Source organism: Tasmannia lanceolata, unplaced genomic scaffold (assembly GCF_043159265.1).
Source record: "Tasmannia lanceolata isolate RefF3 unplaced genomic scaffold, GAP_Taslan_0.1 ptg000019l, whole genome shotgun sequence".
Classification (NCBI taxonomy): Eukaryota; Viridiplantae; Streptophyta; class Magnoliopsida; order Canellales; family Winteraceae; genus Tasmannia; species Tasmannia lanceolata.
Genome location: NW_027518696.1, coordinates 3399460 through 3427393, shown reverse-complemented (window position 1 = coordinate 3427393; position 27934 = coordinate 3399460). Strand labels below are relative to the sequence as shown.

The 27934-nt window shown below is 37.0% G+C and overlaps 1 protein-coding gene and 1 non-coding gene across 2 annotated transcripts; one reads left to right on the top strand and one right to left on the bottom strand.

Moving 5' to 3' along the window:
• Positions 1–3: 3 nt before the first annotated feature.
• On the bottom strand, positions 4–27929 carry LOC143853210 (uncharacterized). The gene is made up of 11 exons (XM_077362949.1): positions 27586–27929; positions 26761–26952; positions 26291–26456; positions 25240–25673; positions 18532–18732; positions 17835–18255; positions 17606–17753; positions 2709–2928; positions 2208–2399; positions 1375–1540; positions 4–510 (listed from the first exon to the last, which is right to left on the bottom strand). Exons 1-11 carry the CDS (start codon positions 27793–27795, stop codon positions 104–106), a joined length of 2757 nt encoding a protein of 918 aa, XP_077219064.1. The 5' UTR covers positions 27796–27929; the 3' UTR covers positions 4–103.
• On the top strand, positions 19583–19689 carry LOC143853654 (small nucleolar RNA R71). Its single transcript, XR_013237264.1, has one exon. It is a non-coding gene; the product is annotated as a small nucleolar RNA R71 (small nucleolar RNA).
• Positions 27930–27934: the final 5 nt, after the last annotated feature.

Sequence of the window (27934 nt, the reverse complement as noted above, 5' to 3'; positions counted from 1 at the left end):
ACATTTCATTCATGCCCCAAACACCCACTAAAAAGGTTCACATTATTCAAACTCAATAAGACAGATCACTCAGAAACCACGCATTACATAAACCAGTTCATTCTTAAGAGTTCACAACGGTACACTTCTTTCTAATCTCTCCAGACTCCCCTGTACGAACTCTGACCATTCCCATCTTCTTTATAGAAATCTTAAAATCATGAAAGAAAACACTCGAAACAAGCAAGTCATCGACGAGCTTGTTTGACTCTCTATTCGTGAGGAGCGCAGCATCGGATTGAAAGAGACCCTGGTGTATCTTCAAGTTTGGATAGTAATGATTGCCGAAGGAAAAAGGGGTTTTTGGGTCCATGAATACTGTGGTGGTGTTGTCCGAAAGGCTTCGGCATTTCGTTTTCAAGAAAGCAGCATAAGTCGCGTTTAGAGAAGGATCCATATCCCCTTTGCCAGTGAAGTTGTAGAGTCTATTGCTGAAGAAATTGCATAGCCCTACTCCAATGGAATGTGCACCTGTCAAGGCAATACATAAAGAGACTTGTTTGAGTTGTAATCTAATAAATAAACTTTGTAGTAATATAGATATAATCTATGGTGAAGCCTACTCAAGAGAGTGATACTTCATTTAGGGTTTGAGGGTGGGCGGCAGAACTCCTCAAGCTTTATGTTTTCTCTGTTTGGATGCCACATGCAAGGCATCCTCAAGCAATTTCCAAACAAACAAAAAAATCACTTTTCTTCAACTTTATGGTGCTTGGTTTCCAATGTAGCATGGAAACTGCTAAAAACTACCAGACAAGAGACAGGTGTAACAATTGATTGTTTGGTGACATAGCATCACATGCCATATGAAATAACCGAAAAGGAAGAAATTTCATAGGTAATCCTCTCTCATCCCCCTCCCCCCCCCCAACATCCCTTCCCCTCTCTCTCTGGAAACTTTGCATCCAAACAATGACTTTTCTTGGTTTTACCAGGGTTTTAAAATCCTGCCCCCTCCAAAGGTGCGGAGCCAGGAATTTTCACTTGGGGAGCTGGACTACTTCACACCTAAACTATCTAAGCATGCATGTACAATGCACCTTTAAAGAGAACGATTTTGCAAGTCAATGACGTAAATAAGCTGTACCCCGAAGATCATTTCTATTGGATGTTCCTAACCGTCCAACCTGTAGAGGGATTGCACATTATGAATCCTTTATAGACAGGAGGGTTAGGTTCATCCTATGGACATGATCTATGGGGTAGAGTCTATTAATGTCATGGCCCAACAAATGAACAATTTGGATCATCATGTGAAGTGGGACCACTGTACTTTTTGAAAGATACTGCACTTTAGGCACACATTATATACAAAATCTCATTATTTAACTATACCTGCTAAGACCACGAGATCCTTGACATCGAGGCCTTTCCTAGCGAAGCTGTGCTTGAGGGAGGTGAAGTTGAAGAAAGGGGACGGTATGTTGGCGAGGGCCTCCGCCTTACGTGAAATGTGGCCATCTCTTCTACCGGTCGGCACCTCCCATAAAAATCTTTTGAACTGCAATCCAAAAACTGAGTGTGAGGTTTTGGTTGCCGGAATTTTTTTGATTCTTGGGACTTTTGTGGAATTTTCGCAGGAAACCCACGTTTGGTTGGTGGCACCAAAATAATTCCAGGAACCAAAATAACCCTTCACAAAACCCGAAGGGGAAAAAAATACTCCCAAGAACCAAAAATAAGCTTGCAAAAGATTTTTTTTCTTCCCAATAGTTCAAGCAATGGACAATGGGATTATTTTAAAAACCTACTCCAAATGACAAACAAAATTTCATTTACCCACTTTTCATTTTTTACTACGATTCTACTCTCTCTATCTCTCGGGTTTCTTCCCTTTGCCCTCCCATAACCCTATGTCATAACTGTGTAAAATATAAGTATGATGTAGGACACCCCAATATGAAATAGATCAAGACCAAGTGGGTGATAAACAAAGATGGATAGTTATTATATATTGAATCATTGATCAAGACCAAGTGGATAGTATTACTCTAGTCACAGGGCTATCTTTTTTTGGAATTTGTAAATCAAAATTAATGTTCCTTGTTTTGTGAAAAGTCATTGTGGTGTTCTAGGATAGTTATTATGCATTGAAAATATAAGTCATTGTATGTTTTCTAGGGTTCATTTTTACTAGTGTTATGTTCTTTCCACTTGGTTCAACTCACTTGAAAGGAAACAGCATCCCTGGCAGCCAAAGCAATGATATCTGCGCATGAAACGACTCCTGGACATTTTTCCTCCAATTTGGACTTCACTTCATCAATGAAATCAAAACCTTCTACAGATAGGTTTGGAAGTGCTTCTTTTTCAGCCGGCTTATTCGGAGTAGAATTCAATAATATAGAAGCATCACAACCCTGAAAAAATAGATGAACAAAATGTAGCTAGTACAAATAGCAAACTAAATATTCATAAATATACACACAACTTGTGTTTACAGCACATAGATTAGACATACATGTATGTAATAATAATATCTTTGGGAAATGATATTTCCACTCAAATCATTTTCAAGAAAAGTTAATAAAAAGATGTAAAAATATAATATTTTTAGGAAAGGATGAACAAAAGGGGTGGAAATATTCTTTTTCCCTAAGCTATTATAGCTTATATAAAAGTTTAAACAATGATGAATGCTTCATATATATGTTTGAAAATTTTAGTACCCTAACAAAGCAATCATGGAAATGCATCCTTAGGAGTTTCGCCGGAAAAGTCACGTTGACGGCGACACGGCTCCAAGTGAGTTTCTTGACGATCTTCTCAGCATCAGGACAACTATGCTTGTAGAAGTTTTTCTTCAACCCACTTCCATGACAAACCCCTAAAACTACAAAAACTACTACAAAAGCTAATTGAAGGAAGCTTAGCCTCATCTTCAACAAGCTGAACTCACTTTACTCTCTTGCAACAGACAATGAAAAGGGTTTTAGAGACTAAACCATAATGCAATGGAAACCCATAAAGTCTTCCTTTTATACACATCTAATATTTTTTCCTCCCACATAAACTAAACATTGATACTCTTATGAAAACAGCTAGGCAACCGTCTTTGTTGAACACAAGTCAACCCCTCTACCTAGAGAGGGTTTTGGGGGTGGGGGAGGCATAATTCATAAGAAAGTGCCTTTTTTAATACACAGCAACCTGCTATAAACCTTTAATTTATCCATGAGGAGAAGCCCACATGGACACTCACATTAGCTCCCATTTTTAATTATTATGTAACATCTCTGGAAAATGATAGTTCCAGCATTTCCACCCCATTTTCATTGACTTTTCCAGAAAAAGACTTCATTTTCAGGAGAAGACAAGCAAATTAAGGAGAGTGGAAGTGATGAGATAGGAGGTGGAGCATCATTTTCGGACTATCTAATCTAAATATTTACATATATTCTAACCCCTCACGGGGCGCGTGCGCAAGAGAGAGAGAGAGAGACCTAAAAAAATGCCTAGAAATAAGCTAATAAAATATGGGAGGGTTCGAGTCACGGAAACAACGGTAAGGTTGCTCCATTGTGAGCCGTGGCACAATGGTAAGGTTGCTCCATTGTGACCTGGTGGTCACGGGTTCGAGTCACTGAAACAACATCTCTGCAAAGCAAGGGTAAAACTGCGTACATCTAGCCCTCTCCAGACCCCGCAATGGTGAGAGCCTCGTGCATTGGGCCGCTAGGGACCATTGCAGAAAGGCATTTCGTGGCTGACTATTACAGGTGAGAACAACCACGTCAGATGATTTTGAATGAATATGACAAGACCTGCTGAAAAATGAGCCTGTGAGGCTGCTCACACATGCAACAGCCAGCCGGGAAATGCCTTTCTGCGTTGGTCACTAGCAAATCCCATAAAATATTACAGCTCTATATTTTTAATTTAGAAGAAAAGGCTTTCATGGTCATGAAGTCAAAGCTTTCCATATACATTTTGCCTAGACAAATACTAATAAAATATTAAGAAAGCTCTAAGATTTTACTTTAGATGAAAAGCTTTTCTTGCTCATGAAGTGGATTTAAAAAAAACTAGGGCGTTGAAGATTGATTGCAAGGAAACAACAACGTAGGTTCCGTGACGCTAGAGAACGTGATTTTGGGTATCTTCTGCATATTTATACAAATGATGGACGGTTGGCATTCATCATACAAAAATTCATTTTTTAACTTGGAAAAGAATGCAGCCCGGGCAGACCTCAAAATATTATAGGTCGATTTAAGAAGTCAGGAGGAGGACTAACCACCTAATTGCCTCGAGAACAAAAGAGGGGGGGAATACAAAACCCTAGAGTGAATCATACAAAAATTCATTGACCCAATCTTTGTGACGAAAATCGCAATATACAGTCTGGATGCTTTGAACATATCATCATAGGGCCAGGCCACATAAGTTGAGTGAGATAATATCCATAAACCCCTCGATTGAAGAGAAATGAGACTAGGCCATTTTATCACCTTCCACATAATTGACTAAAGTAAATTACATCGTTGGTTGGAGAGGATTGACCACATAATTGTTTGTTTTTTTCTTGAGAAGACAAAAAAAAAAAGAGTAAATGAAAAATTTGCCATTCCCCTAAAGCGAGTAATTTACTCCATATATGATGGGTGACCGCGGGCCGGCATTTTTCCGTAAGTTTTTATTGTATCAATCTACCCTATCCTAGTGTGATTCCCGTTGAAGCATAGACTTAGGGGTGGATGATTTCAAATCATGCTCCTAATTAACTAGATTGAGAAAATCACTAAGATCATGTGATACATTCGGCTACTGGGCTCTAACCATATTGCGCTTGGTTCTTACACTTGTTTTGCTCACCCATAACCACCTTACCCCTTTATATATATATATATATATATATATATATATATATATATATATATATATATATATATATATATATATATATATATTTTGGCGTTGAGTTTCTCCATTGTAATCATATATTTAAAGTGAGATCACAATGTGACCCTAATCTTATCTTATTATTTAAGAAAGAATTAAATGTTAATGAAGGGTAGGACGAGGTTATTCCATCTATCAATTTTATTAAAATGTAAGGACGGCATTACTTGGTGTGGAATCTTGTAGGTGAAGTAGACAAACTACTAGCTAACCTATGGCATGCTCTTATTCAATCCGAAGTAAATTATGGCTTAAATTATCAATTAAGGGAAGGGGCTTTAATGAGTTAATCACGAGAAAAGATTGGTGACTCGTCCCAATCTGCAGGCCCGCGAAGGTGATTGACAAAAAACATATTAAGATATTCTCTCGATCACACGATTGACAAATATCTCTAGAAGTGTGAGCATATATTATATAGATTTATATATACATGTTTGCAAATGTGGTTGGTGACAAAAATAGTTACCAGTGGTTTTGATAGCAACTAGTGTAATCTAAGAGATTGGAAAGAATCCAAATTCTTCACCAAATTGGTTGTTTCCCTTCAAACGAAGCACACCATCAGTAAGTTAAAATTTGTCGGAGGGAAGATTGAAGAGACCTAAGGGAACGCCTTAGTCGGAATGTCAATGAGCTGATCTTTGGTTGAAACATATCCAACATGGAGCAAACCATCGGCCACATGATCATGTGCAAAGTAAAAGTCAATTTTCACATGCTTCATGCGTAGGGCTGCAAATGAACCGAGCCGGCTTGCGAACATGTTTGGGTTCGGCTCGTTAAAAGCTCGGCTCGGGCTCGTTCGTTTATTAAACGAGCCGAACTCGAGCCCAAAAATTAGGCTTGCCAAATAAACGAGCCGAACTTGAGCTTTGTATAGTTTGGCTCGGAAAAGCTCGCGAGCTTTTTAGGCTCGGTTCATAAACGAGCCGAGCCGAGCTTTAAAGCTTAAATTATGTTTTCTTTTTATATATAAAATAAAAGAATGTGGGTTGTTTATCACAAATGAAAGCTTGGTCGAGTGGTTAAGGTGATGGGTTTAGAGGGGGTTTGGGTTCAAATCCCACATATGTATGTTTTTATCATTCTTGAGACGAGCCTTAAGCCAAGCCGAGCTTAAGCTCAGTTCGTTCCACTTACCGAGCCGAGCCGAGCTTTCTCGAAAACTAAACGAGCCGAGCCAAACATGAGCCTTTATAAAAACTAAACGAGCCGAGCCCGAACATCGCACTCATTTGCAGCCCTATGAATCATGCGACACTGGATCATAAGATTTGCTATCAAATATGTGGTGCATGCATTGTCACACCACATTATTGGGGGAATGAGAAGGATTTCGAGCTTACATAAGAGTACTTGTATCCAAATAAGTTTGACACACGTTTTAGTTAAGGAGTGGTTTTCCTCTTCAGTATTACAGTGTGCTAGGTTGTTGCGCTGCCATTAATTATTTACGTACGAGAGCTGCAAGAAAATAAGTTGTGAGGAAAAGACCAAAACCATATGGGAATCTAGCCTAGTTAGCATCGGATTAGTCTTGAAACCGGTCGTCGCGGCCTCAGTAAATCAACACGTAAAAATGCATGCTGTGATTAAGATACTACAGAATCAACTTGACAGTAGGCCAATGTTCTGTGGTAGGACGATGCATGAATTTATAAAAATTGCCTACGGGAGGCACCAAAATACGGGAATTGCCAATGGGGACACTCCTTTGAAAATTTATAAAGGGGGGTCGATAACGGAATTTGCGGGAAAACCTAACCAAAATGCCCCTAGGGGTTATCAAGTCTAAAATGGGGTTATCAACTGGTTTACAAGTCTAAACATGATTTAACAACTCTAACCTAAACAGGGTTATCAAATCTCGCCCGAGGATATCAAGTTCTCAATAGGGTTATCAAGTCTGAACAAGGGTTATCAAATCTCCATGAACTTGCTAATCCCTTTTTACGTACTTGATAACCCCTAGCCCTTTTTACCTTTTTTTATTGATAAGTTGGGGTTTAGGCAAAAACCCCCACCAGAGAACAAATACAAGAAAATATAAGGAAATTACAATCTTTGATACAAAGAACCTTCTCTATCCAACGTCAAGCATTCTAACAGGTTTTGGGGACAGAGAGCAAGAGGAATAAGCCCACCCTTCCACGTCCATGATCTTTTGGACAATATATCAGCAACAGCATTGGCCTCTCTCCAAATATGGGTGATTTTCCACGAGTTGAAGGAAGAGTGTCTCGAATCTAATTAATGAGGTCTAACCTCCTCCAAGGAGGTTTGTCTTGCCATTAATGACATCCACAGATTCAGATTCAATCCAAATTTTCATTTAATGTTATCCGTGGCTGAGGGGTGGGGTGGCTCCACCTTGGAGGTTTTTGGATCTTTTTGACGAAATGGAAGATATATAGGCGGAATCAGATATTGAGTTGATTCATGTTAGAAGGTCTGCTAACGAGAAGGCGGATGCGTTGGCTAGAAGAGGGGTGGTATGCAACTCGATGAATTGGCCTGAATAATTACCTATTTGATGTCGTATTCATTGTGTAATTAGTTTTTTATTTTTTGTTCTGTAACTTTGGGTATTCCCTTTCGGGTGTCCCTTCTGATTCTTTTATAAAATTTGTCATTTCAAAAAAAAAATTCTTAATTCCCATAGTAATGGCTTGGGCAATTCTTTTTTGGATAAACATAATCTCCATCTCATAAATCTCGTTCTTGTTGATGTTCGTGGAATACATTGATATAAGCATACCTTTATCATAACGGATTAATTCTCCCAACCCTCCTTCTTCGCTATCCAGGGACGCATCAGTGTTCAGCTTAAATTCTCTAGGGTCTGGTGGGATCTAGGAGCATTGCTTGGTTAGTGATTGTTTTACACTGAACTTGTCTCCAAATAGGGAAGCAATGTTCTTTCTTTCAGAGATATCTTCGTCATGTAGTTGAAGCCAGTTGATTCTATCTTTTACATCTTGAATGATCATCTTAAGAACAACTGGCTTGTGTAGCTTTTTGTTCTCAAAGTGCCTATTGTTGCACTCCAAATTCTACATAATGCTGATGCAAGTGCAATTCAAAGTGCAATTGCAGCTTGGCTCTTCCCTTGCCATTTAATACGGATCCAAGCTTCTTCTTGTTGTAGGGAGTTCTGAGGTTTTCTTTGACTATTGAATATCCATAGGACTGATCTCCAAATCCAACAAGAGTACCCACATTGAAAGAATAAGTGATCAACTGATTCCATATGGGCATGACAGAGATTACATCTAGTATCGATGTGAGGGAGGAAGATGAGCAACTTGTCCTTCGTAAGGAGTTTATTTTGGAGAGCTTTCCAAACAACCATCGCATGCTTTGGGACATGACCCATGAACCAGCAGGATTTAGCCTAGGGAACATGAGGATAGTGACTTCGGAGAGTATGGCAAGCACTTCTTATTGAGAAGACACCGTCCACAGTAGGCTTCCATACGGTGATGTTTTTGTTTTCCTTAATGAAAATACCTCTGGCTAGGATTTTTTTTTTCTTCGTGAAGAGAGCAATTATCCAAATTAGTATGCCAGCTATCATTTCTTTGAATTTCGCTCAACTTTTTGACAGCCGCAAGGGAAGGATCTGTATTGGACTTGATACCCCCTAGGGGCATTTTGGTCAGGTTTTCCTGCAAATTCCGTTTTCGACCCCCCTTCATAATATGTCAAAAGAGTGTCCCCCATTGGCAATTCTCATATTTTGGTGTCCCCCATTGGCAATTTTTCCTTTACTTTTTTCACTGAAACATAATATTTGGCACTGAGAAGAAGATACTGGAGAGCCACAACCTATTTGGCTACATTTTATTCCGTCAAGAAATGTAGTACCCGAATATACGGAGAGCTTAGAACAATTGGAAATTGGTGGCGACAAATGTTTAGCGTTGGGCATGTTCATCTTTTCAAGAAGATCAACAACATATTTCCATTGACTGAAGAGCAAACCAGAGTGGGAAAACGTCGCCTCAAAACTTAAGAAGTACATGGAGTTAGTGTAAATACCCTAAAAGCAATATCTATTTAATAAACCTTTATTAATTGATTGATTTTGTGAAATTTATTGGATAAATTTAAAGGAATATCCAACATATTTTGCATGAGAGAATAGCCACCCATAATGCATTTATGTTTAGAATGGAATTAGCTAATGCATTTGTGTCTATCTAGGTTGATCAATAAAAGGCATGGTTTTAAATTTCGACCGAAATCCGAAATTTTGGATTTCGGTGGGGACCGAAACTGAAATTTACAGAAATTTCATTTTTCACCATTTACCAAATTTTGGATTTCGGTCTGAAATTTCGGTAATTTCGGTCCTAAATTTCGATTAAATGCCATTATTTACTTTTAAAAAAAAAGTGTTACAAAATTTTGGCTGAAATTTTGGAATTTCGGTCCAGAATTTCGAACCAAATCACGAAAATTCAAACCGAAATTTCGATTTTTGGTGGGATCCGAAACGGTTACCGAACCTAAATTTTAAACCATCATAAAAGGTATATCACATTAATCTTCAGGGCTATTCTCTGCTGGTATTTGACTAAATGCGATCGTTGTTAGACTACTGAGTTTGATCATAGGGGTAATCTTTGAGTCCGACAAGATGAGTTGTGGGATCCCTGCGATGATCCCACTCATAACTCGCCTGCCCAGTATGAATTCATGAAGAATTCGAATGATGGAACATGTTTCATTAATTTGTTTTAAAACTTGGTAGAACCACCGTGCAATGCACAAGGCAAGAAAGAGAGACGGAAGTGGTGGAAGATGTTTCATTAATTTATTTTTAATATTCGCAGAAAACGGATGACTCATAGATACAATCCCAACTACAAACAAAACAACACATGGGTAAACCAATATGTCATAGGTTTTCAGTTAAGTACATCAAAATTTGAATGCCTATAATCACGGAATACCATAAAATAACATGTTCTTTTTAAGAGAGAGAGAGAAGCAAAAATAAAGACCCATGGGTACTTTTCGATAAGACATCCCAAAATATCTGTGGACCCCGATCCGAGAGAGGCGGGGGGACGAGCCCCCCCAGAAAGAAGTCTCCCTCTCTGGAATCATCCACGTGAATGGAGAGCTCTACCAAGGAACTCTCGAAAGAAGGTGTCTCTCACAGCATGAGTGGCGATATAAGATGAGATACCTCTCTATTCGGGGACTAGCCCAGATTCGAGGCGTACCTTAAACAAAGAAGAGTCGTCATCCAAGAAAGTGGGCCCTGGATTCCATACTATGCTCTGTTGCAATGGATAACCAGAGATATAAAAGAAGGTTCGTGCCTGGTTACGAATTTGGAAGGTCTGAAGAGCACCTCATCTGCCCAAGTGCAAACACCTGGTCTCTTATGCCATTTACTTAATGATTTTGAAGAGTTTTGGGCGAAAATCATATAAAATGGGAACGAATATCTCCGAGAAGACGTCTATCTAATCATGCATGTCTCGGAGATGATTAATAAGCACACATAAAAGAAATAAAATAAGTGTCACCTGAGAATAACTAGATTATGAATGTCATACCTAATTGGTGTCTAAGTTCTGGTGTGCAAACACATGCATGCTACAGCTAAAAGTATAGGATCTGTACATGAAAGTAAGAAAACACAACAAAACACACAACACAATTCAACTCTATACATGACTCGACAAGACGAATCCTAAAACTCTAATGCAATACTTGACTCGGACCAGAATGGCCATCCACCCTGGTTGCTCTACGTATCCCGGCCTCGGGAAGAATCAGAATCAACGTAGTTCGATGACCTATTATAACTACGATGCCTAACCATCTAGAACCGCTATCCTAGACTCGATCCACTAAACTCGAATAATTTTTAAAGCTTTTTGTACGATTGCTTAAGTTCAGGTGAATTGTAATTTTTAGGACTCTCTATATGCCCTAACTAATGCAAGTTGATTAACCTTAAGCTAATGCAGGTGGACCCTACATCTTATGTATAACTAGGCTGTGCATCCTAAAGAAAACCATGGGCTGACTATATGCTTCCTACTCTAGCCATCGGTTCGACTAAATTTATAACCGACCAGGACTTGAGGCCTCCTAACTCTAGGGACACTCACACGACAAGACACACCATACCAACACAATCAGGACAGACTCCTAACTCTAAAACACCCCAAACATCTAGGACAGACTCCTAATTCTAGGGGAAGATCTTTTTGAAAATATTTTGAAGAATTTTTGTATTTTTTGAAGGTTTGAAATGTTTATTTTTAAAGGTTTGGCTGGACTTGGGATATGAATCCCAAGCTGCATTACGTACCTTGTGGACATCAATAATGATTTCCTTAAACATTATTATCTTATACTAGAATATAAAATTGCCAAGACAAATCATTTTTATATATATCATAATTTTCACAATGCAAGCAATCCGAGTTTTTAGCTTTTTGTCTCAGTCATCAAAAGAGTTCTCTTAAATAACATTATGTACTATCATCCAGAAGTGGGTAAGTCAAACTATTAATAATGCAAATTAAATTAAATAAGGGTGAACTAAATCCTAAATGACTTCAATGAACATGATATCTTCAAACAAGAAATGAAAACAAGTTGCAGGCTATGCATTATCTTATCAAGCATCATTTCCTTAAAAATATTTATATATATATATAATCATTTACTCAATAATAAGATTTGGGAAAATTCTATTATGTTTAAACCACTATCTCCAACCTACTCAAATGAGTCATGTATCAAGTATATATACTGTTTCGTTTATTAATCATTATATACTTTATAAAACACTAATCCAGATTGAACTATTGAGTAAAAGGAATGATATAGTGCTAACTTTATATAATTTGTCTATCATTAGCCTTGAAAACAATAACCATAAAAAAAAAAAAAAAAAACATAAGAAACAAGAAAGACAATTCATGAGTTTCTCATAAATTCAACAAGGAACTTACCTGTAAAATCTCATGATATATAAAAAAAAAAAAAAAATTAGCTTAACTTATAATAAATTTGAAAATAACCCACACAGAAAGAATACACATGAATATAGACAAATACTAAACTTTTACATGGTTTGACAAATACTAAACTTTTGACATGTCCAAATAAGGAAGGGAATATCAATTGAAGGGACACGATAATAGTCACTGAGAAGATGAAATTTTCAAGAACAAAAGAATATATATATCAACCACCCCTAATTATTCTTAAAAAATTGAAAATATAATGTTCATTTCAAACATTTGATTTATCCTTCAGCTATACTACCCAAGCATATAGCCCAAATCAAGACAAAATATGTAATTTAATGACAACCGTATCAAAACTGTTTCGATTAGTCTAAGCAGTTAACTACAAAATTGGATTAATCCTAAGTAAAAAAAAAAAAATCAAAGTTATGAAATGGTCTTCTAAGTAAGACAGCTATCTTTGATGATTACTTTATCAAAACCTCATATGCTCACAATTCAAAGCTAAAATAGAGAGAGCTCAATATCAAACATCACATAGACCGGCTCATAAATAACATTTAAAACTTTACAAATGAAATAACTGTAATAATATTTTCCCATATTCATGACTACAAAGTAGAACAACCTTATAATTCCGTAGCTTTATGAGTCAATTAGAGAAGCAACAAAGATATGGAATTAAATGAGAGTGACTAAATATCTATCATGAGCTAAATGAAATTACTCCTGTTAACTTCTCTTCTACCAAAAAATTTACTACAAAATGATATAGATAGCTTTCTCAGCTGGAGTTCTTTTATGACTATTAAGATTACCACTAAAAGTAAGGATTCATCTCAGCTTGTCCCATTATAAGCATGGCAGGGAAAACAACACTAGCCAACAAAAGAAAATCATATGAGGTCTCAGAACTAATGAGTTAGTAATTGTAAAGGAAATGAATCAGCTATAAAGCAGTGGATATATAATATTGCTTCAAAACTAGGAGCTCAAAAGAGTCAAGAAAGACTAAAACCCAAGGATCACTACAATCTAGTGATTGATATGTATAAAGCGCAAGTTGAATGAAAAGCATTGGGTCAAAATTCATGCAAAATAGATTGAGAACATGCTCTAAAATGACAAACCACTGACATTGACCTATAAGATTCTAACCACTCCCTAATGAACATCCAGATTTTGTCCAAAATGTCAAAATATATCCTCAAAATGAATCAGCTAGGCATGCTTTTTCGTATAATATGAAACTCAAAGATTTTAAGATGATATCAATTAGGATCAGATCAAAAGACTGACTCTATACTTTCATTCAGGAATAAATCATGGGTACATATATCGAAAAATTGAAAGAATATTGTTTGAGATATTAAATAACCGCAAGTGCACGGATCGTGTAAATACGGGTCGAACTCAGGGAAGAGAAATCTAGTTGTCAATCCTATTCTTGTACCGATTAGAATACTAGCTATGATATAATGTTGCCTGGAATGGACTCAGGATTTCCGTGGACTTAGACCTCGGAGCCAACACTATATATAAGCGTGTATTCTATTCAATCTAAGAATCAAATTCAACTACGATCTTGATTTAGAAATCTTAATTTAGGCAAAGTGTACCAAAATTCTAATGATCTTGATTAACTACTTATCTAATTTAATTAGAAAACTAAAATTCTAAAGGCCTAAGTTAATTGGAAAATTGCAAAAGTAATTTGGAATAATGTAAAAATCTTAATTCAATATAAAATATTACTTAGGGTTAGAATCCACCATGGGTTTGGATTAGATTGATTAATTAAAACAATTCTTGAATTAGGTTGAAAATCCAACTAAACAGTCAATAAATAATAAGATCTAAAAGATGTCATTATTTATGAGTATTTAATCGAATTAACCCTCTAATTTATATTAATTATATAGAATTTAATCTTTGTCAATCAACAATCATCCATACGAAAGGGGAAAGCCAATGGCATGGATGATTGGGATTTGTACAGAAACAAAACCCTACATAATTTGTTAGATAAGCCACTGGTTTTAATTACTTCTCATTCTTGATCCTTCCCCATGGCTTCATCTAAACCCTAAGTATAGTGGGTTTAGCTACTCATGGAGAAGGCGAAAGAAACAAAAATAAAGGGGATAGAGAAGGGAAGAAGTGCCATATAAGAACTTAAAAAGAAAAAGAAAAAGAAAATAACTTCTTCATTAATGGGCAAATAAACTAAAAATACATCAAATTGAAGCTTGAAATAAAGAACAAAATAAAAGAAAAACTTATTCTTTTTCTCCTTCAAGCAACGGCCAACTTGTCCTTCTCCGTCTCTTGATGTCACCTTGGAGTGGAGCCTTGGATGGTTGATCTTTGGTTGAAGAGATAAAAAGATGGAAGAAAACAAGAAAGAACAAGAGAGAGTGCTTGAGAGTGGTAGAGAGAATAAGAGCCAAGAGAGAGCAAAAGTGAGAGAGCAAGAGATTAAAATAGAGTGTAGAAAAAAAGAGAGTATTGTTCGGTTCTTTTTTATATGAGGAGAGAGTTAGTTGCACCCCAACCGAAAACAATTATCATCACCTCCTCCGAAATGGCAATTTGCTATTCTCCATTCATCCTCCTTCCTTCATTGCTTAGAATATTTCCTATTATAAAATGATATTAGCAGCAATGAGAATTTCCTAACTTAGACATTTCCCCACGGACAAATTAGAGCTCTCCCAATTAGAATCGGATGATTATGCTTGCCCAAAATTCAGCAGCCACCTCACCTTCCAAGATTGACTATCTCTTTTTACGATGAAAGAGCTGTGCCACTTTCTTTTTTTTTCTTTTCTTTTTATTGGAGAGAGAGGAATTCAACGTTCCACAATTGAGAGAAACCTGTCATCGCCTTTCCATGGATTCTAAAAATAACACTTTCAATTTTGTAAACAAGGCATAGAGAGAAGCAGGTTTGCCTTATAGAATAGTATTTAATTATGCTCAGATACTTCCCACTATAGCCGCTCAATGTTATTAAGGTTAGGATGATTCTCAGCCTCTATACCCGGGTCCAAGATAGCAACGAGCCGTATGCTTGTGGCTCTTTAAAACAGAAATTAACTTGCACCCTAAGCCCAAAGAAGTAAATATTAGATGGAAAATTGTACACTTGGCATGCTCACACACTTAGCACTCTTAACATGGGGCATCATTTATGGACCGAGCTTTCTATTTTCTTAAAGGACTATACAGCACACTATGCACACTATGGTATTAACTCAACCATCTAATTAAGCACATGTCGGTAGGTGGTGCTAAAAATAATTTTCATATGATGATCTTGACCGTCCATTTATTGAGCCACACGGATGTGAATAGGTTGCTCTCGAACCAGCTAGATAGGATGATGCTAGCTGTCCACTTGTTGAGCCACAACGTAACATGTTATTTCTCCTAAAAGAAACTCCCCACAATGATCCGAACCACTTTGTCCAGCCCATCCATTGAAATCGAAATCCATCAACCCACTCTCAATTGATATGCACAGCCCACTCAAACCAATTCAATCTTAAATGGCAAAACTGCCCCTCTATGCACAAACATATTCTCCCAAGCTGATCCAAACGGTCAAAATTGTTGGACTACAATGTAAATTGGGTATGGCCCTCAAATTATTTTCGTTGGTTGATCCAAACCGTCCAATTTGTTAGCTACTCATGGGCTCCACTATGAAAATAAGAGAAAGAGAGTGTGTGTGAGAGCTGGGCATCATGGAGCTAATCCAAACCGTTCAATTTGTTAGGGCCACAAGATAAATGGGACATGTCCTATAAATCATTCCATAGGAAGCATGAGATGATCTAAACGGTCCGTTTGGTGAGCCATCAAATGGATGATCCGAACCATCCACTTTATAACACCCACAATCGGCCCATTGGTGTGAACATCTAAGAATGGTACATGTGTGAATAGCTATTTTCTTTGAATTTTCATCTTTTTAGCTCCAATTTCTGTGAAAATTCAGAAACGTCCCTGAAACACCAAAAACAAACAAATACCTTAATAGTACCGCTCTAAACAATGGAATATGCATGCTTTCTTACCTAAGATTTACACATAAATGTGTTAATCAGATTCCCCCATACTTAAGGTTTGGTTGTCCTCAAGCAAACAAGGACAAAAACTAAAACCAACACAAAAACTAAATAAAAATAAAATCCTAACTCACTTTCGTAGGAATCACGATTGCACTTAGCACGTGCAACAAGCCTTTAAACCCCTAGGTTACCCTAGTGGACGAGTTGTGTCTCGTGAGTGTTTGCAGTGAATATACACACAAAATTCTAAAAATAAACTTTTCTTTCCCAATCTTACTATAGAGTAAATCCAAAAATTTCTAATCATTTTTCTTTGATAAATTACTCAAAATAGAAGAACAAGAATACCCCCATACTTAAACTTTGCATCCTATCCCAAGTTGGAAAAAATTAGAAAAATATTTTAATCAAGGAATCCTCTTTTGAATTTGTCGTACTTTGCTCCCTTAAACTTGCCTCTAATGTAATCGTACCATAAAAGAAATTTGATTCGGAAACTTCGTAGAAAACTTACAAATTTATATGGTCCACCATTCTTTCAACTTTTTCCATAGTTTCTAAGAATAGAACTCATTTTTTTTTTGTAATCCTCTGCTGCTTTTGGCGTGAATGACATGCAGGGCATGCACCAGACACCCAGGCTACTAAGCAGTGTCCGACTAATCTTTGATTTGCATATGTCATAGACATTGATGCATATGAGTTCAAGCTTTACCTTTGATTATGTGCAATGCTTTGATTCATTAAGCTTTCTAATTGACCCATGTATGGAGTTTTCAGTCAGTTGCTCTCAAGCCAGTTGGCTTTAAGGAACTAGGCATAAAAACCCTTCAGACTTAATAGCTCAAGTCAAAAAGGCTACAAATCAAAACTATAATCAAGAAGCAAACTTTCTAAAAAATCATTCTTTCTTTCTTTTGTTTCAACCTTTCTTTCCTTTTTATCCATACCATATAAAAAGCAAGTTTCTATTTCTATTTCTTATTCAAATCCTTTTAAAAGAAAGATTCCAAAAGCAAACAAAACTAAGAAAGGAAAGTATTCTTTCTAATTTTTCAAATTCCAAAATTAAAATATCCACTAACTTTATTTCTTAAAATAAGAGAACAACTTTCTTTCTAAGAATACCAAGTTCTTTCTAATTTGCGAAAAATTACCAAAAATAAAAAAGAAAGGAAATTTTCTAACTTTAACTATAGAAAAGATTAGAAAAGAAAGTTTCTAAAAGCTACCCCCCCCCCCATACTTGAATCATGCAGTGTCCTCAATGCATGCAAAAATAGAAACAAGGACAATAAAGAGAAGAGAGGGGCGTACCTTTTTCTTTAAGAGAGATTTGAATAAAGAGGCTCATGAAGATCCATGACCTCTTCTAAATTAGATCTTGGTAACTCAACAAAGGACTTCAATCTGAGTAAATGAAACTTGTCCTTCCAAGTAGAGTCCTTATTTTCTTTTAAAAAATTAATTAACTCTTCTTCTTGGGTCGAGTTTAAGTCCATTTTGATTGTCACAGGAGATGTGCAAGTCTTACCCAAATATGCTTTTCTTAAATTTGAATGCAAAGGCGGCAAATTTAACTGTGGGGCCTTTTTGGGTGGAGGCTTGGGAAGGGGCGGAGATAGGGATGCTCCAAATTCTATTTGTTGGATGCTAAGGTCATCAGAAAAGGAGTCCCCTATATCTCTTGCATTCTCCAAGCCTTCTTCATCCAGAGCTTCTTCAAATCCTGCATTCAAAATATTTTCACAATTAGTCTCAGGAGAGGAGTGCAACATATTAATTTCTTCTTGTAAATTAGGTTGCTTACCTAATCTAAAAACATTAAAGTCCATGGAAGCATTCCCAAAAGTTAATTTCATTAAACCATTTCTACAATCAATTAAGGCGTTGCTCGTAGCAAGGAAAGGCCTACCAAGAATTATAGGAATTTGATCCTTGATATTAGCAACGGGCTCAGTTTCTAGCACAATGAAATCTACAGGAAATAAGAACTCTCCTACTTTAACTAGGACATCCTCAACCATCCCTTTCGGTTTCTTCATTGATCTATCCGCCAACTGAAGAGTGACGGTGGTGGGTTTGAGTTCTCCTAATCCTAATTGTTTAAAAACAGAAAGAGGTAATAAATTCACACTGGCCCCTAAATCTAAAAGAGCATGATTAATATGAGTATTTCCAATAGTGCATGCAATGGTAGGACATCCCGGGTCCTTGTACTTAGCCACCATCTGTTGAGACAAGATGGAACTAATGTTTGCAGCCAAGAATGCCTTCTTGGGTACATTAGACTTGCGCTTTTGTGTGCACAAGTCTTTTAAAACTTTGGCATAAGTCGGGACTTCGGAAATCGCATCTAACAATGGAATATTAATTTGCACTTGTTTAAACATATTTAAAATTTTCTCCTTAGCAGCCACATTTTTATTATTAGCAAGTCTCCTTGGAAAAGGAGCTTTAGGCACATACTCTTTTTCAGGTGGAGAAACTGCCTGCTCTGTACTTACCTGTTCGGGCTCTTCTTCTGAACCAATGGAGGATGACTCTTTACTTACCTTAATTGGAGATTCTTGAGCATCTTTAGAAGGTTCGGATCTGCCCTCCTCCCTTTGATATTCTCTGTCACTCCTTAAAGCAAATACAGCGTTACAGTGATCGGAGGGCTCCTGCTGCGGCAAGTTTGGTTGCATGGGATTCAACTGATTTACCTGTGGTTGTTGATTCCCATTTATGGCCACATTCCTTGGATTAGGAATTGGTTGACTTGGCATCTTCCCCTTTTCCCTTTCATGCAAGGCCATGGCAAGTTGGGAGATTTGCTTCTCCATATTGTGTTGGCTTGTCATGAAAGTGCTAGTGAGAAGTTCTATGCTCTTTTCTAAGGAAGTTATGCGTGCCAACTCCCCTTGTTTTGGAAAACCCGATGGTTGCTGATTTGAAACATTATTTAAAATTGGGTTTTGAAAAGGTGGAGGTGTTGTTAGGGGTGGTCGAACATTCATAGAAGGGAAGGTGGGCCTAGGTTGGCCAAATTTGCCTTGACCTTGGAAATTTGATGGCCCTCCTTGATAATTCCCTTGATTCCAAGAAAAGTTGGGATGATTCCTCCATCCCGGATTATATGTGCTACTATATGGATTATTTAAAACCATGGCACTTGCATTTTCATTAGAATTACCAAATTTAGCAAGAGTTGGGCACTCTTCCATGCCATGGTCCGTGGCTTGACACCAATTGCACATAGGAACACTATGTGCAATTTGATGGACCTGTGAAGGTCCTTTGACAACTATTGCTTCTAGCCTTTTGATTAGGCTATCAAGATGGGCCTCCTTAGCCACGGCACCCTCTATTAGAAATCCCTTACCTGTGTTGGCTCTCTCACCTTCTTGAGTGGATTCCCACTCTCTTGTTTTTTCCGCCAAATCAAGTAAGAAGTTCCATGCCGCGGCCTCATCTGTGAAAGATGTAAAACCGTTAGGACACATGGACTCAAGAAGTTGCTTTGTTTGGTAATCTATGCCCTCATAAATAATTTGGCATAAATGCCACACATCAATTCCATGGTGAGGACACTCTTGGAGTAGGTCCTTGAACCTCTCCATAAACTTAGAAAATGACTCTAATGGCTTTTGTTTGAATTGTAAAATATCGTTCCTAAGCTTATTAGTTTTATGTAATGGAAAAAACTTTTTTAGGAAAGCGACGGCGAACTCCTCCCAAGTGGTGATGGAGTTCGTTGGTAAGCCATAGAGCCACTTTTTAGCTCCCTCCTTGAGTGAAAACGTAATAAACCGCAACTTTACCGCATCATCGGTAAGTTGTTGCATCTTAATTAAAGCACATACATCTTCAAACTCACGCAAAAATAAATAAGCATCCTCCGAAGGGAGGCCATGAAAATGAGGAAGCAAAGAAATAAATTGCGATTTTAGCTCAAAATTATTGCCCTGCGCAACCGGCAATCTAATGCAAGAAGGTTGCGCGGTTCGGGCCGGATAGAAGCGATCGCGTAAACTCTTTGGCGGCTCTTGTTCTTCCGCCATGGCTACTTGATTTGGATTTGGTTCGATGTCTTCCTCCGTCTCTAACCGGTTTGCTCTTTCTAGTCGATTGGCCGAGTTCCGCACCCAACCTTCACTCATAAACACAGGAAAACCAAGTAAGAGAGATAGATAGCCAAGAAACCAAAAAATATAACTAAAATAAAAATAACTACTAATCTAACACTTCGAATAATTAAGATTCTAATGCAACTCTCTTCCCCGGCAGCGGCGCCAAAAACTTGTTTGAGATATTAAATAACCGCAAGTGCACGGATCGTGTAAATACGGGTCGAACTCAGGGAAGAGAAATCTAGTTGTCAATCCTATTCTTGTACCGATTAGAATACTAGCTATGATATAATGTTGCCTGGAATGGACTCAGGATTTCCGTGGACTTAGACCTCGGAGCCAACACTATATATAAGCGTGTATTCTATTCAATCTAAGAATCAAATTCAACTACGATCTTGATTTAGAAATCTTAATTTAGGCAAAGTGTACCAAAATTCTAATGATCTTGATTAACTACTTATCTAATTTAATTAGAAAACTAAAATTCTAAAGGCCTAAGTTAATTGGAAAATTGCAAAAGTAATTTGGAATAATGTAAAAATCTTAATTCAATATAAAATATTACTTAGGGTTAGAATCCACCATGGGTTTGGATTAGATTGATTAATTAAAACAATTCTTGAATTAGGTTGAAAATCCAACTAAACAGTCAATAAATAATAAGATCTAAAAGATGTCATTATTTATGAGTATTTAATCGAATTAACCCTCTAATTTATATTAATTATATAGAATTTAATCTTTGTCAATCAACAATCATCCATACGAAAGGGGAAAGCCAATGGCATGGATGATTGGGATTTGTACAGAAACAAAACCCTACATAATTTGTTAGATAAGCCACTGGTTTTAATTACTTCTCATTCTTGATCCTTCCCCATGGCTTCATCTAAACCCTAAGTATAGTGGGTTTAGCTACTCATGGAGAAGGCGAAAGAAACAAAAATAAAGGGGATAGAGAAGGGAAGAAGTGCCATATAAGAACTTAAAAAGAAAAAGAAAAAGAAAATAACTTCTTCATTAATGGGCAAATAAACTAAAAATACATCAAATTGAAGCTTGAAATAAAGAACAAAATAAAAGAAAAACTTATTCTTTTTCTCCTTCAAGCAACGGCCAACTTGTCCTTCTCCGTCTCTTGATGTCACCTTGGAGTGGAGCCTTGGATGGTTGATCTTTGGTTGAAGAGATAAAAAGATGGAAGAAAACAAGAAAGAACAAGAGAGAGTGCTTGAGAGTGGTAGAGAGAATAAGAGCCAAGAGAGAGCAAAAGTGAGAGAGCAAGAGATTAAAATAGAGTGTAGAAAAAAAAAGAGTATTGTTCGGTTCTTTTTTATATGAGGAGAGAGTTAGTTGCACCCCAACCGAAAACAATTATCATCACCTCCTCCGAAATGGCAATTTGCTATTCTCCATTCATCCTCCTTCCTTCATTGCTTAGAATATTTCCTATTATAAAATGATATTAGCAGCAATGAGAATTTCCTAACTTAGACATTTCCCCACGGACAAATTAGAGCTCTCCCAATTAGAATCGGATGATTATGCTTGCCCAAAATTCAGCAGCCACCTCACCTTCCAAGATTGACTATCTCTTTTTACGATGAAAGAGCTGTGCCACTTTCTTTTTTTTTCTTTTCTTTTTATTGGAGAGAGAGGAATTCAACGTTCCACAATTGAGAGAAACCTGTCATCGCCTTTCCATGGATTCTAAAAATAACACTTTCAATTTTGTAAACAAGGCATAGAGAGAAGCAGGTTTGCCTTATAGAATAGTATTTAATTATGCTCAGATACTTCCCACTATAGCCGCTCAATGTTATTAAGGTTAGGATGATTCTCAGCCTCTATACCCGGGTCCAAGATAGCAACGAGCCGTATGCTTGTGGCTCTTTAAAACAGAAATTAACTTGCACCCTAAGCCCAAAGAAGTAAATATTAGATGGAAAATTGTACACTTGGCATGCTCACACACTTAGCACTCTTAACATGGGGCATCATTTATGGACCGAGCTTTCTATTTTCTTAAAGGACTATACAGCACACTATGCACACTATGGTATTAACTCAACCATCTAATTAAGCACATGTCGGTAGGTGGTGCTAAAAATAATTTTCATATGATGATCTTGACCGTCCATTTATTGAGCCACACGGATGTGAATAGGTTGCTCTCGAACCAGCTAGATAGGATGATGCTAGCTGTCCACTTGTTGAGCCACAACGTAACATGTTATTTCTCCTAAAAGAAACTCCCCACAATGATCCGAACCACTTTGTCCAGCCCATCCATTGAAATCGAAATCCATCAACCCACTCTCAATTGATATGCACAGCCCACTCAAACCAATTCAATCTTAAATGGCAAAACTGCCCCTCTATGCACAAACATATTCTCCCAAGCTGATCCAAACGGTCAAAATTGTTGGACTACAATGTAAATTGGGTATGGCCCTCAAATTATTTTCGTTGGTTGATCCAAACCGTCCAATTTGTTAGCTACTCATGGGCTCCACTATGAAAATAAGAGAAAGAGAGTGTGTGTGAGAGCTGGGCATCATGGAGCTAATCCAAACCGTTCAATTTGTTAGGGCCACAAGATAAATGGGACATGTCCTATAAATCATTCCATAGGAAGCATGAGATGATCTAAACGGTCCGTTTGGTGAGCCATCAAATGGATGATCCGAACCATCCACTTTATAACACCCACAATCGGCCCATTGGTGTGAACATCTAAGAATGGTACATGTGTGAATAGCTATTTTCTTTGAATTTTCATCTTTTTAGCTCCAATTTCTGTGAAAATTCAGAAACGTCCCTGAAACACCAAAAACAAACAAATACCTTAATAGTACCGCTCTAAACAATGGAATATGCATGCTTTCTTACCTAAGATTTACACATAAATGTGTTAATCAAATATAAAGGGTACTTTTTCCAGTTTATGCTCATATAACTCTATTCACACAAGATGACTATTATATACCATTCAAAATAATTTCAAATTATATCCCTTTATATAATGATCATTTGGACATTATAGGTTAGGTCCAGAAAAAAAAAAATTATTACCTTATGCAAAAAAAAAAAAATGGCTTTGTAAGCAACTTATAATCATCAGTTCTACTACATTTAGCACCCCTGATTAAGCAAGCAAATGATCTCATATGCCAAAACTTTTGGATACTTTCAATGAATTATTTTAATTATTTTCCCTAATAAAGACATTTACTAGTATATCAACAGCTCACGCTTTGTAAAAATGATGAACACAATATGATCAGAAATAGCTACTAAACAGAGTGATCTTAATTTTTAGTTTTTTTTTTTATCTTGCACATATGTGATGAACTAAATATAACATTTGGATAGATTTTCATTTTCTCTCAAAACCCCATAGCATCAAAATCCAGGATCAAAAGAGTATAACTCAGCAGATTAACTCAAACAAAACTTTATAGTAACAATCATAACATGTTGACTACTTATTCCACTCCAGATATAACCTTAAACAATTTTCATAAGACATACAGTAATAACTTTATCTAATTAGCTTGAATATATTCTAATCACGAACAAAATAACAAGGAAAGAAGATTACCTGGATTCTTCAAGTGAAAATAAGATCGCTTTCTCAAATTAATGCACGGATAAAGAAATCCAGTAGAGACTTTGCCGGAGAAGAAGAAATTAAGGTTTAGGGATTGAATCGGATTTTTCTCTCTCGTTCCCGCTTTATCTCTCTAGCTTAGAGAAAACGAAACTCCGATTTTCAAGATTTGCTTCTTATTTCTCAGATCTGAGATTCTAGATCTAGAATCTATCTCTTCCGCTAGAATTGAGGCTTGCAAGGTAAAATATTCAATTTTAAGGTTTGAAAACAACGCAAGGTAGCAAAACCTTGAGAAGAAGGTGATAATGCTCAACCGGAGTCTGATCGGAGTACGACCAGAAAGAATGGTGAAAGAGAAAAAGGGGTTTGGGATTTTTCTTTCTCGCTCTCTCTCTGCAAAAGCTCTGATAAGTTTCTTTTTTTTTTCTTTTAAATGAGCTTAAATCCATATTTATAAGCATGTTTAGGTGATGATATTGGCACTACCATTTTTTATAAGCGCGCGGTTGCGTGAACTTCTGATGAGCGTGCGGAGAAATCTTGTCTTATTCAATCCATGCTCTGCACCAATCAGGATAAATCACCCCCCTTATATGTATTTACACTACGACCTTGCTTGACTCGTTTGCTATGCAAACGCGCTCGGATTTCGACGAAATTTTCAGGGATCTTGGTGAGACCCTAATCTAGCTGAGGGTAAAGTTTGGGACCCTAACTCATTGATTTGATGGGGTTTTGCACAAAATTGGAAGATTTAGAGCACGGTCAAAATGGGGTGTCTACAATATCATATGGGTCTCTAAATTACATTAAAAAACTTAGAATATTTTGAAGAAGTCCAAATATTCCCCGTAATCACATGCATTCCCCATATGTTTGATACAAGGAAGATTATCAAAATATATATCTACGGAAAAAAAAAAAAAAAAAAAAACTAATGTCATGTCATTACCTGCTTGGTCAGCTCTGATACCATGATAAGTTTAGGAATTTCTCTAAACTTGCATTTCGTAGATGAACTACAGAGAGCCCTTGGAATGTTTATATAAACTCTCACAGGGATAAATATAGAAAGAGTTTATATGGAAAGAGATAAACCAAATCTAATCTAGTTGCCTAATCAGGCCTACATATCTTACTCTACCACCCAATCAAATCAATGGTCAGATCTTAGAAGATATGATCTTATTCTCTAACAAACACCAAAGAAAAGTAACACCCTCCAAAAACTGCAATATCCATCTCAAACTTGCCTGAAATCAAACAAACATGAACCTATTGTTGATTGTTTTAACCCACTGGATATATTCATCAACTGTTAAATCTCTATTTTTGATTGACTACAACTGAAAATTTAGGGCTTAACAAAGAGTGAAATTCTACCATTAATGGAAATTTTTATTCATGCCTTGATCACCCACTATAAAGGTTCCCATTATTAACATATTTAGTAACACAAGTCACTCACAAAACATGCATTACTCATATTGAATCAAACTAAAGTCTGCAACGCTGTTTATAACGCCACACTGCTTTCTAATCTCTCCAGAATCCCCGGTAAGAACTTGGATCGCTGCCATCTTCTTTATAGATTTCCTAAACGCTTCAAAGAAATCCTCCGAATCGAGCAAGTCATCGACGATATCGCCTGACTCATCATTCGTGAGGAGTGCAGCATCAGACGTAAAGAGCCCCTGGTGTAAATTCAAGTTTGGATAGTAGTTGTTGTCAAAGGATAGAGGGGTTTTAGGGTCCATGGGTACCGTGTCGTTGGTGTCCGAAAGGCTTGGGCATTTAGTTCTCAAGAAATCGGCATAAGTTGAGTTTAGAGAAGGATCTGCATCCCCTTTGCCAGTGAAGTTGTAGAGTCTATTGCTGAATAAATTGCAATGCCCTACTCCAATGGTATGTGCACCTGCCCAAGGCCAAAGTTATAATTAAGAGAGTATTTCAGTTGTAATATAATACATAAGCTTTGTATTGATATAAATATAATCCGTGATTAACCCTAATCAAAAGGGGTATCTGAATATTCATCTGTTCTCTATTTAACTAAAAAGATTTTGGGGGGAAGTTTGTTTCTGATCTAGTGTAACCACTTTCATTGAGTATTTGGCATAAGTTGTCAAAACCAATATGAAACCGATTATTGTGGGGTCCATCAACCTAGCAAGAAAGCAGAGGTCCCATGTTACAACCGGCCGATCAAATCGGGGGTGATCTATAAGTTGCTTAGATCAAAAGGTTGGTGCAAGTGATTTAATGACACCGATCATATCCATTTTTATGAATATGGACATGTTTTTGAGTCTATATCAGTTAAGACGATTTTACAGACATTATTGTTTAACTATAGATGGAAAGCCTTGGTACAACAGTAAGGTTGCTCCATTGTGACCTGGTGGATACGTGTTTGAGTCATGGAAACAGCCTCTCTGCAAAGCAAGGGTAAGGCTGTGTACATCTAGCCCTCCAAGATCCCACAATGGCAGGAGCCTCGTGCACTGGGCCGCACTTATTGTTTAACTATACCTGATAAGACTACGAGATCCTTGATGGAGAGGCCTTTGCTGGCGAAGCTACTATTCAATGTGCTGAAGTTGAAGAAAGGGGCAGGTATGTTGGCGAGGGCCTCCGAGGCACGTGAAATGTTGCCGTCTCTTCTACCGGTTAGCACTTTCCATATGGATCTATTGAACTGCATTCCATAAACTCGAGTCAACTTCTAACTGGGAAAATTAGCAGACAAAGATATTGTTAACCGTGTTAACATTTCTTAAATGGAAATTATATATTGGCTCCTTTGTTTCTTGGGACAGTCCCTTCTAGTGTATCTTTCATGTAGGGCCCACTACTCTTTTACACTAGGAGAAATAATATGATGAATGGGTATATAAACATTTAAAGGTGGTATGATGGGAGTACCACCTTTAAATTGATTAGACAATTGTGAATATTGTGTGCACAAAATATGAGATTTTTTCCTACTCGGTTCAACCTACCTGAAAGGAAACAGCATCCCTGGCCGACAGAGCAATGATATCAGCACATGAAACAGTATCGGGACATAGATCCTCCAGTTGGGACTTCACTTCATCAATGAAATCAAAACCAGCTATAGTCAGGTTTGGAATTGCTTCCTTTTCTGCCGTGTTATTCGCAGTAGAATTCAATAATATAGAAGCATCACAACCCTGAAAAAATAGTTGAACAAAATGTAATTAGTACAAATACCGGCCAAACCAAATATTCATAAATACACATTTACAAATTGTGTGCATAATTCATAAATTAAACTTATGTGTATATGATAATAATAACTTAGGAACATGATCTTTCACCCCATCATTTTCAGGGAAAGATAACAAAAAGAGGTAGAAATGTTATTTTTTTAGGGAAAGAAGAACAAGAGGGGCGAACATATAAGGTTGCATTTGGATATATTCGAGAAAAATGTTTTGAGACAAAATTAAAAAAATTAAAAACTCTAAAAGAGGTAAAAAAAAAAAAACCTAAAGCACTCATTTTTCATAGAAATTGACCAAAACACCCCTACATCAGAAAATGACCAAAGTACCCATATCTCATCAATCCTATCAACCAAATATGATTCTACTTTAAAAAAATTTAAAAAAAAAAAAAAATTTATGTCAGATGCCAAAATAATTAGAATCAGAATAAAAAATAGAACCAAGAATCGAAATCAAAGTAAGGCCAACATAACCAACATCATAGTGAGACACATTCTAATTTTTCGTAAGGTATTATGTAAAAGCTTAAACAGTACGTATTGAGTACTTCATATGTTTGGAACTTTGAATATATACCCTAACAAAGCAATCATGGAAATGCATCCTCAGGAGTTTAGCAGGCAACACTGGGTTGCTTGCAACATGGCTCCAAGTGATGTTCCTCACAGTCTCCTCAGCATCAGGACAACTGTGCTTGTAGAAGTTTTTCTTCAAGTGACCTCCATGACAAACCCCTAAAACTCCAAAAAGTACTACAAAAACTAACTGAAGAAAGCTTGGTCTCATCTTTAACAAGCTGGACTCACTATCACTCTCTTCTAACAAGTAAGGATGAGGGTTTGTGATCCTCTAAACCACAATGCAATATCAACCCACGAAGTCTTCCTTTTATACACATTTAATACTGTTTCCTCGAACATAAACT